At 34.0% G+C, this 13966-nt stretch overlaps 1 protein-coding gene across 7 annotated transcripts in view; it reads left to right on the top strand.

Annotated features, from left to right (window-relative positions):
- KCNC2 (potassium voltage-gated channel subfamily C member 2) overlaps positions 1-12633 on the top strand; it is a 79910-nt gene extending 67277 nt beyond the window's left edge. The window contains exons 2-4 of one of the 7 annotated variants that reach the window (XM_070754762.1): positions 3305-4229; positions 6642-6809; positions 12524-12633. In XM_070754762.1, coding sequence (XP_070610863.1) covers positions 3305-4229; positions 6642-6809; positions 12524-12633 — 1203 coding nt within the window. Of the gene's footprint in view, positions 1-3304; positions 4258-6641; positions 6810-9567; positions 9702-11369; positions 11432-12523 lie in introns of those variants that run through there. The other 6 variants (XM_070754765.1, XM_070754764.1, XM_070754760.1 and 3 more) reach the window with 6 other exon arrangements.
- Positions 12634-13966: the final 1333 nt, after the last annotated feature.

The raw sequence follows: 13966 nt of genomic DNA, 5'->3' as shown, positions 1-13966 counted from the left end.
ATTTGATGATGTCCATATGTAGAGGAGTCATCTCTTGGGTTGGAAAAGAGTGTTTGCTATGACCATCATATTCTCTTGACAAAATTCTATCAGCCTATGCCCTGCTTCATTTGTAAAGTCCAAGGCCAAACTATCCTGTTATTCCAGTTATCTTTTAGCTTTCTACTTTAGCAGTCCAATCCTCCATGATGATAAGGACATCATTTTTCGGTATTAATTCTATAAGGTGCTGTAAGGCTTCACGGAACCTGTCAATTTGATCCTCTTCAGCACCACTAGTTGGAGCATAAGACTTGGACTACTGTGATATTGAATGGTTTGCCTTTGAATCAAACTGAGATCATTCTGTCATTTGGGGGATTGTATCCCAATATTGATTTTCCTACTCTTTTATTGACTATGAAGGCTACTCCATTTCTTCTGAGGGATTCTTGCCTACAGTAGTATACCTGATGCTTATTTGAATTAAATTGACCCCATTCCGGCCCATTTTAGTTTGCTGATTCCTAAGATGTTGGTGTTCAGTCTTGTCATCTCTTGTTTGATCACATCCAGCTTGCCTTGATTCATGGATTTTACATTCCAGTTCCTATGAAGTATAGAGCCTTACATCATCAGATTTTCCTTTCACCCCCGATACATTCACAGCTGAGTGTCCTTTCAGCTTTGGCCCAGTTGCTTCACTTTTTCTGGTGCTACTAGTACTAGCTCTCTGCTCTTCCCCAGTAACATATTAAACACCTTCCAATTTGAGGGGCTCATCTTCCAGTGTCATATCTTTTTTCTTTTTGATATTATTCATGGGGTTTTCATGGCAAAAATATTGGAGTGGGTTGCCATTTCCTCCACATTTTGTTAGAGATCTCTGCTATGACCCATCCATCTTGGGTGGCCTTGCATGGTATAGCTCATAACTTCATTGAACTATACAAGCTCCTTCCCAGTAGATACCTTCAAATTTCTAGGTTCTATCATATCTCAAGACCTAAAATGGTCACCTAACATCAAAATCATCATCAAAAAAGCACAACAAATAATGTTCTTTCTGTGCCAGCTCAGGAAGCTCAAACTGCCCTGATGGGGCTGCTGATACAGTCCTACAGAGGAATCATTGAGTCTGTCATCTGCACCTCTGTCTGGTTTGGTGCTGCAACCCAACAAGACCGACACAGACTTCAGAGGATAATCTGAACTGCAGAAAAAACAATTGCTGCCAACCTGCCTTCCATTGAGGACCTGTATACTGCACAAGTCAAAAACAGGGCGGGGAAAATATTTACTGACCCCTCGCATCCTGGACATAAACTGTTTCAACTTTTACCCTCAAAACGTTGCTACAGAGCACGGCACACCAAGACAACTAGACACAAGAACAGTTTTTTCCTGAACACCATCACTCTACTAAACAAATAATTCCCTCAACACTGTCAGACTTTTTACTAAATCTGCACTTCTATTTCTACTAGTTTTTCTCATCATTCCTATTATCCTTTTTCTCCCACTTAGGATTGTATGACTGTAACTAGTTGCTTGTATCCCAAGATTTTTATTAATATTGATTGTTTCTTCATTGCTTATTTGACCCCTATGTCAATCATTAAGTGTTGTACCACATGATTCTTGACCAATGTGTCTTTTTCTTTTATGTAATGCTGAGAGCATATGCACCAAGACAAATTCCTTGTATGTCCAATCACACTTGGCCAATAAAATTCTATTCTATTCTATATGTCTTCATGAATGTATTTTAACATCCCAATCAATTCTTCATACATACACACCTCCATATTATTTCTAAACATAAGAAACTGTACAAACAATTTTACCTAAATATAGGTAAAAAGCCAATATAAAAGGCATGATTATATTTTATTTGGCCAATAGAAACTAATGATTTTTTTTGGCATATCACAATGGTTCATCTTAATAATAGTCTGTTTTTGGATATTGCATCCTACTATAGATTGGCAAAAGGTATTTTAGGGGACTATATAGAGATATACAATGAATCAAAGAGGCCTCACTATACTGCAGAGGATTATCTGCTAAACTAGAGGTAATGATTTCAGAGGTTAAGCATTTAATTGCATCAAGTAATTAAGACTAGTGGAAGGCTCTGGTTTGAATTAATCCCCTCCCTACTTCCCCATCTAATCAAGAATAATAAGAATGGTGAATTTCCATTGTGGCTTTATTATCTATGACCAAGCAAAGTTGTAAATTGAGGGACTTGAGCTTGCAAATATTTCCCCTTAATAATAACACTACCCAAATAGTGTTTGGGTAGTTTGGGTAAATTTCTACAATCCCAGTTTGAATTTCTAGATCTATAAGTAGAAACATGTTGGAAAAAACAATGGCAAACCCCTTAACATCATCAACAACAAAACCCTTGTGACTACATGGTTGTGTCCATGTAGTCACTAGATATTGGGCACCATTCAAGATCATCTTTACTTTATCATTTATTTAAAGATGGAATATATTATCAAACCCCTAATAAATATTAAATTTGGTTCCACGTGTGAGGATATTTTTTGCCTTATGTCTTTGTCCCACTGTTTTTTGTCAGCCAGAGAAAGAAAGTATATAATACTAGACCTTAACATTTATCCTACTTCCATTATATGGTGTAAAATTGCAAGCCCTTCCAACAAAGCTTCCAAAGAAAAAGGATAATGTTGGGTCATTTTGGAAAGAATGAAGATTCAGTTCTATAAATATTCTACTTTGAAATTAGCTTTATTAAATTTAATAAAATAATTACTGTACATATATATTATTGCATTACTGCTTAAATATCAATTCACTTAATTACATTGCCAGAAGCAAGTATTTTCTTACTATTTGCAGTTATACATAATGTCAGCCACGTACATGCATACTTATCATGTTCTTTTCAATCCATGTTTTGTAAAATGCAGAAAGAAGTAGCATGGGGAGCACAAGATAAAAAAAGGAAGAAAAATATAGGTATATGTGCCTTGCACCAGAGAATTCATAATAACTATCTCATACTTTTTTGTCTATTGTTTTATATTCTTTAAACTTGTCAGTTCTTCTTGAGAATGTTAGTAATGTCTTCTTTGGCAAGTAAATGGTACATGAATTAAGTGAAATCAATTAATATCAACAATAACCCAGATGACCTACATCCTGTTCTACATTTTAGCCCTTTCATTTATAGTACTTAATGATTAATTAATACAAATTAAGGCAAAAATTCTAATTGTAATATTGTTGGGCATCATTTTTGGATTTTACTGTCTTTTTCTAATGTATTTTCCTTTCCTTTCCTTTACAGTTCATTGCTTTTGCCTCTTTATTCTTCATCCTACTCTCGATTACCACCTTTTGCCTGGAAACCCATGAAGCGTTTAATACCATCAAAAATAAAACAGAACCTACCAAAGGTAGCGAGCCAGTTCTGCACTATGAAATAGAGACAGATCCAGCTCTAACATATGTTGAAGGAGTCTGTGTGGTGTGGTTTACATTTGAGTTTTTAGTGCGTGTTGTTTTTTCACCAAACAAACGTGAATTCATAAAAAATCTCTTGAATATCATTGACTTTGTGGCAATTTTGCCTTTCTATCTAGAGGTGGGTCTGAGTGGGCTCTCCTCTAAAGCTGCTAAGGATGTGCTTGGTTTCCTCAGGGTGGTGAGGTTTGTGAGAATATTGCGAATCTTCAAGCTCACTCGACATTTTGTTGGCCTCAGGGTGCTTGGTCATACACTCCGTGCAAGCACCAATGAGTTTTTGCTGCTGATAATATTTTTGGCATTAGGAGTGTTGATATTTGCCACCATGATCTATTACGCTGAACGAATAGGTGCCAAACCCAATGACCCATCAGCTAGTGAACATACAGAATTCAAAAACATTCCCATTGGGTTTTGGTGGGCTGTGGTCACCATGACTACTCTTGGATATGGAGACATGTATCCAAAGACTTGGTCAGGAATGCTAGTGGGTGCTCTGTGTGCTTTAGCTGGAGTGCTGACTATAGCCATGCCTGTGCCTGTTATTGTCAACAATTTTGGAATGTACTATTCTCTGGCCATGGCGAAACAGAAGCTTCCAAGAAAGAGAAAGAAGCACATCCCACCTGCTCCTCAGGCAAAGTCCCCTACATTTTGCAAGACAGACTTGAATATGGCCTGCAATAGCACACAGGGAGAAGTCTGTCTTGGCAAAGACAACCGGCTGATGGAACATAATAAATCAGGTAGGACACAATTCCAGATGCATGTCTGGTATGTCTGGCAATATAAAGAATGAAAAAACACTTAAAATTTCTTCAGCTGAAAGAGTTAGATCATACACTTCTCCCTTCAACCACTAGTTGTGTGTCAGTCCCATAAATGGCAAAGTAGCTAGAATCTTGGATCTGTGAGTTGCTTTCTATAGAGTGTTTGCTAAATGTATTCTGAATGTTAAGTTGCTTTTTGTTCCCTATTTTTCTTTTCTAGTGGTGGCTTCTTCTGTTTTTGCTTATTGCATTGTACAGATGTTTAATTCATGCATGTTTGTGCTATACAATTTTTCCTTCATTCTGTTGAATTTTTATCTTATGTAATGTTACAAAACAACTAGCAGAATCTTTACATTATTTATAGGTTAGCTTAAGTTGTCCTATCTCAAATGAGAGGCTTTGAAGTCTTTGAACTTCATACACTATAGCCACCATTGAAGCCAAAGCTTTCTGAGAATCAAGGATTCATGGATCATAAGAAGAGAGGGCTGATCTAATTTACATGCAATGGAACAAGTAATAATACAAAAATATGTTTTCTAGATTACAATAATAGTATCACTTAATAACTTAGAACAGGTAGTAATTTCTCCAATATTCAGAGAGCAGAATTTTTTTTGTAATAGTTTTAAAATTCTATAAAAATAATGACAGATTTTGTCTAAGTTTCACTTCTCTTTTTTATAATTACAGCTGTTGTCCTTGACCTAGGAAATAAATATAAACTAAATTTAAGTTAAAATCAGTAAGAAATGTATTTAGTTTGGATTAGGATCTAACTTAAAAGTATCCTACATTAAGAAGACTAAGTTATGAATGCTACAAGATTGTAATTTAGAATTGTTTTAAGTAGATAATCAATAGAATATTTTCATAATGTTATTAACACTGTGATTCTTCAAGTGTTTGTTTGGATATAAATACTGATAAATTCAGTGAAACTTTCTTTCAACCAATTGTCTTTCAAATAATAAAACTACAGCCCTTTAGATATACCGTAATTTTAATAAATCTGATACCTAAATACTCACACACACACATACAGAGTTTTAAAAAGGTAGAAAAGAAGAAACAATGTTTATGTTTCATGAACTTCCTCTATTCAATTCTAATATGGAGAAGGCACAGTTTTTAAGTGTGGATAATGAGTTCTGGTAAAGAGAGATTAGGGGAAGTGAAGCAGATGATCGGATCATGATCGGAGAAGACAGCTTAGCCTTTTCATAGAAACATAGAAACATAGAAACATAGAAGACTGACGGCAGAAAAATACCTCATGGTCCATTTTTCTGTAAATATCTGCTCCAGAGTTGAGCTAAAATATGGCTTGGTCCTTGAATACAGATTTTTCTGTAAATGTCTGCCAGCATAGAAAATAATCTAGATTAATGTGTTAGTAAGAAGATAGGGAAACTTTAAGGCTTTTATATAAAAAGATGGTTAACAGACAACCCAGAAAAACCAAACATTTCCTTTCAAGCTGCAGAATTTGAGGTAGAGTCTTATCTGTTAAAACAGCAGATCTCTGTGAATTGCTAAGGATCACTAACTGCCTACCATATAAACCTTGCAATGTATTGTACCTACACAATTTGGGATTTGCCTGCTGAATTTAGCCACTAGCCATATATTGCAGGTTGATTAATGCATTCTTGCTTTTGCTGCCCTATGAATATTTAAAAAAGTAATTCATTTATCAACATCTTAGAGATGATGGGCTCATGAGCTGCATTTAAATTTGTGACTTACAATATCTATTGAAAAACATTAGGTTATTCATTAGTGCCTTAATCTAACATTTATGATGAGTGACAGATTGGCCTTAGACTGCAGGTGTTGCATATGTAAAATTAATAGTAAAGTGTTAGAAAGCAGAGCTGTGGACATTATCTAGCTTATCTTGTATAATATACTGTTTCACTTTGAAAACTGTAGGAAGAAAGTCTAGCCTAGTCTCAGTGATTTTTCCTTAGGAGATTGCCATCGACTTTATTTTAAGCAGCAAAATATCTTGGATGAATCTGAAATTTTTTCCTAATTATTATTAAATGTAGAAATATAATATCTGCTGTTCTTAATGCCAATTGATTTCTTTGAATAGTGGATGAAATGCTATAGTAACAACATTTGCTGTATTTTTTAAATACCAAAGACACTGAGGCAATATATAATACTGAAGACAGCATCCATGTAAATGGCCAGTTTGTTTGTTCTTTAAGAAACCCTAGATTTTCAGCTTTATGAGCAAAATTTTTTTCATTTCATAATTTACTACTACTTATTCTTCTTTTCCACCTTCAATAGTAAGAGTATAAGGAAAGTTATTTGTGATGTCTCATTTATTCATTGGCTACATGACGTAAATGGGCATGGTGCTTTGACCAGTGTTATCAGGTGAAGACAGTACAGAAAGTGAGCAGCCATTGTCACCAATGGAAAGGCCCCCACCAATCAGACGCTCTAGTACCAGAGACAAAAACAGAAGAGGGGGAACATGTTTTCTACTGACAGCAGGTGATTACCCGTGTGCTACTGATGGAGGGATCAGGAAAGGTATGAATTCTTTCATTAGACTATCAATTTTATTACTATTCTTCTGAACAAATAATCCTGGAATAAAGCAGATATGAATACATTCTATAGGAAATACTATAGTGAGCATTTTTCTTCATACTTTCTTTGTTGTCTCATTCTTGTTTTGTATTAGAAATGTCTTTGGCTCATTAATTCATTGAAAAATATGTCATTGTTTCATTCATGATTTCATTTGTCTACCTGAAAGAATATAAATATAGCGTAGACCATTTTCATTAATTCTCTTTCTAAACAATTAGAAATTGCTGTGGGATAATTTAAATGCAAATCAGTTACTATTGTAATTTAGTTTATGGAACAGGAGTGTCACAGCATCATCACATGATGTATCGGGACTTTTTTGTCCTTTGCTAAACCAGGCATGGGTGTGGCCAGTGTTTGATGAATCCTACAGTGGGCTGGGAGTTTGACAGCCCTGCTGTAGAAGGATGGTTTAATGAACTCTGAGGTAGATAAAATAAACTTCTGAAAAAGAAACACAAATTTATGTACTATTTTTTATACAGTGTTTATATTGAAAGAAGGAATATGGTTAGCTACTAAGTTAAGGATAGTTCCATTATGTTGAACAGAAAATTGCTTCAGCTACACCGGTGTTACTACATTCCCCCCCGCAGCAAACTAATAAAAGTTCAATGGCATGCCTAGGTCACATGCATCTTTGAATCACAATTCAATCTTTAAACCTCTCCTCCTCCCAAAAACTTATTTATTGCTTTATTTGTTAAAAAAAATTAAACACTATTTTGCATTAGGATCTGGAAGCATTTGAAAGTCCACATTCACTTTTATTCACAGTTTTCCATAACATATGGCATTTTAATATACAATTTCTATTGCTGTACTTACCATAGTTGTTAATGTAAACTCCCCAAGAAATTATTTTTAAAGCAAATTTCCATGATGCTATTATTGATTTCATAAATTTCTCAAGTATTTTTTAAAATGTACATTTCCTTAATATTTATGTAACTACCCCTTTTTGTATGCAACATTCAGAAACATAACACTCTTTTTCAGATGCATCTTTCACAAACAAATGGAATTTTTATGCGGATTTTTGACCAGAGAAAGATGGACACTAATGGACTCAGTTCAGTGCTACTATCTTTATTGCAACAGAGTCCATATTGGGGAATCTTGCAAATCTGCTCCCACAGATTTCTTTTACATCCCTAGGTATGTCATCCATATTTTATGTGTTTGTTGTGGGAAACCCTGGTGTATTTGCAGCAATTGCTTCTGAGATCAAATAGCATTTATATTTCTATTCATCTCATCTTCTTCAGCTTTGGACCATGTCCAACCTCTGCTGTGGAAATTCACATTCATTCTCTCTCAACCCAACCTATCTTAAAGGATTGTGGTTGTGAGGAGAAGTTTCAGAAATGATACCCCAGAGAAATGGAGTGATATAAATTTAACAAAAAAATAAGGAATATATAATTGTCTACATAAGAGTGAGATTAGTTTGTAGCTAAAGAGATTATTAGTACATATTTTATGAAAGTCATAGAATTATATTTATTTTGTGTATAATTCAGTTACAAGATATATTTTAATTGCTTCCCAATGGATTCTTTATAAAATAAGTGGAACTTATTGTCAGGTAAATTTATATGAAATTGTAATCCAAATAAAAATGCCATTTTTATATATATTACATTTACCTGAGGATTAATTGCTTTGGTAAAGAATTCATTGCTGCTTCAAAAATAGATCACTCATATTTAATGAAGTAGGCCACAGATTAAAACTTGTTTAGTAAATTCAGGATTCACATATGTCTAAACTGTAGTTTATGAAATATTAGCTGACTCCTTGTCTATCACTTTTGCCCAACTCACATGGAGCATAGATTTTAGTGCTGGACCCTCTGCTATGCTTAAATTAGTAACCTGTAGTTTAGATAATATAATATAACAGGATCTTATTACGTGTGAAGGAGGGGCGAGCACCCAGCCTAATGCTCACTTCTAACATTGTTTCATGATCTATCAAAAGAGAGCTTCTATAACTCTAGATGTAATGATTACTTAATAACATCTACTGTTTATTTTAGTGTCCTAAGTGCACATTCACTCTTTATTTTTAAACAGCCATTAGAAAATTATAATACTATGATTTTACTGAATAATTAAACACTAAAAATATATGCATATTTTAATGAATTTCAAATCTTGTAAATATGTCAAATATATCAAATTTTAAATAGTATTAGATGTAGGATATTGGATGCCTGATGTTTTCCTTTTGCAAATGGAACTTTTTAACAAAATAAATGTAACCTTGGGGTTACAAAAAAAAATAGGCTTCATAAATTTAGGTAAAGAATGTTCTATGTCACAGAACTAGTCTAGTGCCACTATATATATCAATAAAATTCCCCTGGTGCATTCTGATTGCCAGATGGGGAAAACTGTTCTATTACTATGATATTGATTTACATTATAAGAGAGTCAGTTACAGTATTTCTTTTAAATATCATTGACAAAACCAATAGGCATAGCAAGTATATGCTAGTGGTCTTTGCCCTTAAAATGAACAGGAAAATATAAATTTTATTGATAAGTATAGTGGTATCTTTTTGTCTATTATTTAAGAAAACATTAGGACTTTTTATAGGCACCCACTGAAAACATATTATTACATTGCATTGTGTTGTTTTTCTGTTTTCTGACTGAATTCAACTAATGTCTGCATTTTCTCATGAAAGGCTATGAAAAATCCAGAAGTTTAAACAACATAACTGGCATGGCAGGCAATGCCTTGAGACTGTCTCCAGTAATATCACCTTACAGCTCACCTTGTCTAAGACGCTCTCGATCTCCCATCCCATCTATCTTGTAAACCAGAGACTATAAATTGATTAAATTTCTGCAATTTAAATGCTGCCTATTAACTAAACCACTGGAATAGCTATAGCATTTACCAAGTTCTATTGATAGAAGTATAAATGTTATACTTGTTAGTGTCCCGCAGTAGCACTTGGATAGCTGAAGATGTTAATTTTGCTTGTAAGAGCTCTAAAATACAGTAGGTTGTTTCCTCTTCACTGCTATTATTCTACATTACCACAGCAATAAAAAACAACAACAACAACTGAACAGTGTAAATAAATGACCATATTTTCAGGGAGATATATTTAAATAAATGTGCTTCCATTGATAACTATACCATTGGACCTTCATTTCTTCTGATTCCAACCTGTTCTGTATATGTCTGAGATCTTGTCATAATTGCATAGGATGTGACTTCAGTCTAATCATGTTCATTGACCATTCTGTTTCCATTACTTGAAATCCATCTTTCAGATTCCCGTATTTTTGGAGTATAAGGTGCACATTTTTACCCCCTAAAAGAGGGTGAAAAATTGGGTGCATCTTATATACCAAATGTAACCCTATCGTTTGGTCTCCATCTCCCAGCAATTTACCTCCTTGCAGCAAATAGCGCAGAACCTGATAAGCACAAGCAACTGATTATAGGCCTCCTGACCCACAGCTGATTGAGGCTGCAGATAGGCCATTTGTTAAAACTGAAAGTGAAACTAGCTGCAAGGAGGCAAATTGCTGGGAGGTAGAGGCAGAATTTTATTTTCTTGTGCTTATCAGACTGCTGAAACTGAATGCAAGGAGGTAAGTCAATAATTATAAATGTCTATAGAATATTCAAATTATTAGACTTATTTTTAAAGACTGTTTATTATTATTCTAGACAATTTAACAAAAATGAAGAAGCTTTTTAAAATAAATGCTTAATCTGAAAAGTCCCAGTGCTATTGTATCTTCTTTTAAATAGCAGAGAATAATGTATACTTCCAGAAAGCCACATACATTTTAACAGCATCTGTACAAGTATAATCTGAAATATAACAGAGTCCTGTTTTAGTATTAAGATAAGGCAGCTGAGTTAAACCCTGACATAGTCATGTTTGAAGTAGATCTATTTAAATAATTGGAAGGAGTTAGTGTGACTACATTTAAGAAAACTTTCTGGCATTGCTATACTGCCTTAATGTACATTTCTCCAATTCTTTGCTATTTCTATGGTTCAGGCACACACAGAAATACACAGCAAACAGTGTATATCATCTTTACTGTTTACTGGGAGGCAAAGGCAGATTTCCCCCCTTATTTTCCTCTTCCAAAATTAAGGTGTATATCATCTCTACTATTTGCTGGGAGGCAGAGGCAGACTCCCCCCCTTAACTTCCTCCCCCCAAACTAAGGTGGGTCTTATATTCTGGTGCATCTTACACTCTGAAAAATATGGTAGTTGGAATCATAGATGATCTAGGACTGTGCAGGTTTGTTGTTGTTTTAATTGTACCATCTTATTGAAATCAGAGTGATGTTTGATGGGTCTGCATATGGGATTGGGTAGTTTGTTTTTATTTTGGTTCTCTTTGATTTATTTTAAGTTATTTTTTTTCAAAAATGTTATTTCTTGATTGATTTATTTTAGTACTGGATAAATATATCAGATTTCTGAATATTTCCGGTTGTTTGCACACAGATAACTGCAAAGAGGTTGTCATTACTGGGTACACGCAAGCAGAGGCCAGATCTCTTTCTTAATGGCTTGGGGAAGGCACAAAACATGAAAGAAAGGTAAACACAGTCCAGGCTTGCAATATTAAGTTAGCAAGTGTTGCTTGGTAGTGTAGTCATTTCTCTTCTCCAGGATTCTTCAACATTTTTAGATTCAAAGCACCAAATAAAGCAATATATATATTATATTGCAAACTATATATATATATATACAGAGAGAGAGAGAGAGAGAGAAAGAGAGAGAGAGAGAGAATGTTTGAAGTTGTCATAGTTGCAAAAGGATAATAGTTTCAAAATGGGGTTTTGACCAGCCTTAAACCTCTAACTCTAAGGCTTTCACAATTTATTTGTCAATATTTGTTTCTTCTTTTCTTTAAATGCTTTGTCTTATGTGTTGTGTTTACTGTTTTTCCGTCTGTATTTTTCATCTGTTTTCATGTTCCACAGTTGCCTTCTTCAAAGCTGCTCTTTTCATGTAAGTTTAGCTGTTAAAAGCATTTGCTTCCTTCCACCACTTTTTGATACATGTATCTATGCATATGCCAAGTATAGTTTGATAAATGGCCACTTCCTTAACATTTTTCAAAAGGTGGGATTTAGCAATGGTCTTGTCATTTCATTAGGATTGTTACTTCAATCCCACAGTTTTACAATTTGCATTCATTTTTATGTTCAAATTTTATTCTCTAGAATTGCATTTTCTTTATATAAAAACAAGGTAACGTGGTTTAAGCAACATCATGAACTTAGTTGTAAATATGAAGTTTTGGGCTGGTGAGGAAAAAACACCCAACAATGTGAAAGACTTAGACAGTTAAAGCTTTTTTAAAAAAATTATAAGAGATCATTCAGATTGTTGAAAATTCCCAGATTTTTGTACGTTTAGGATTGCTAGGAAAACAGGTGTATCTAAACATGTAACATTCTTTGCATAAGATGCATGTTATATAAAAATGTACAAGGTTGTATTTGAATACTTATATTTCTTATACAGTATATGGAGATATACATTTTGTTATGGTAATAGCATTTGCAGATATAGCTGTACAGTACATATGTTTAATATAAAAATAGATTCATCAAGAAATTAATATCTGATGCTGCTATTATTGGCTACAGTGTTATACAGAATTTATCATGGATTTTTGACTGCTGAAAAAGGGACAATGGAATTTAGCCATGCCAAGGACTGTACTGGAAAGAGTTTGCTCCTCCTGAATGGGCCCTGATCATCACCTAAAGCCTTGAAGAGATTCTTCTAATTTCCTATGGAAGTCGAGCTTGTTATGAGGATTAAGGACTAATTTTAACAGCTGCTGCCAGTAGATGCAGTTATTAGTCACTATTGATGAGTCAACTGTAAATAAGATATGTGTGCATGGAATATCAGCTTTAGACGTCTACACCAAGGGATGCTGCATCTCTGAAACCCCATGAAAAAAGACCAACACAACTTTTTGTGTATTTTTCTTGGTCATTACAACAGACCAACTGTGGATCATAAAAGGCACACAATTTAACAATAGTGATGTTAGTACATACATTTCCTCATAGCAACTGTATTTTTGCAAAATTTGTAACTTAAGAACATTAATGTCACAGGATTTTGCAAGAAGTCTTTGCACTGTCGTATCTATATTTTTATGAATCCTAGTGAATGTGCCAAGACATTGTTTAGTTTGATTTGGATCAGAGATATGTAAATGTAGGTGAAAATAGTAAGCTGAAGAAAAACAATCACAGATTTTGCCAGAATTGTATAGATGCTTTTTGCTGTTGTTTTGATTTTCTTTATTGTTACCTCATAGTTATTGAGAGAAATAAAATATGGGCAGTTAAATATATTATAGTTTTTTAATTGAAATGATCACAAAATAATATTAGTAAATGTAAAGTAGAAAATATGAAATAGATCTTAAAATGTATATTTTGCATAACAGAGATTCTTTACTTTTTTGTGATTTTTGTGATAAAATTGTTCTAGTCTATTCAACGTCTATGATACTTTGTTGCCAGGTACTGTGTGATAACTTATGTTCTCTCCCTACTGTAAGACCTTCTCCAGAAACTGTTTGTCACCCTACTTTGAATGTAAGAACATTTCCCACATATGAAACTCTGTATTGTGGACCTTTTTTGTGAAGCTGTCAAAAGGTGCATGCAGAAACCTGGTGGAAGCCAGTGGCCATGTAACTAACCAAAATGGAGAATAAAATGAAAAAGATCTTGGGGAGGACGTTGAAACACAACTCAGAAAGTTGCTCCTATTTTCTTTTCTCTGCTGTTTCCTTTTTCTTATCCCTTCTTTCGCTAAAGCAGTATTTGGCCATTCTGATTATAGTGAATATACAGATTATTTCAGGATGAAATCAGTTTCCCATAAAACAAGATGACAAATACATGAATGAAGAGAGACAGTGCTGTCATGCATCTCTCTTTTAATTAAAACCAGTCTGTTACCTCTGAAACAAAGTGTTTCCTCCCTCTAAATTATGTTCCAATTTTGCACAGTTCATTACACTGCAATCCTATACATATATCAAATACATAGCAACTAGTTTC

The sequence above is a fragment of the Erythrolamprus reginae genome, chromosome 6 (genome assembly GCF_031021105.1).
Source record: "Erythrolamprus reginae isolate rEryReg1 chromosome 6, rEryReg1.hap1, whole genome shotgun sequence".
Classification (NCBI taxonomy): Eukaryota; Metazoa; Chordata; class Lepidosauria; order Squamata; family Dipsadidae; genus Erythrolamprus; species Erythrolamprus reginae.
Note: the sequence above shows the minus strand (reverse complement) of the source record. Positions and strands in the feature narration are given on the sequence as shown.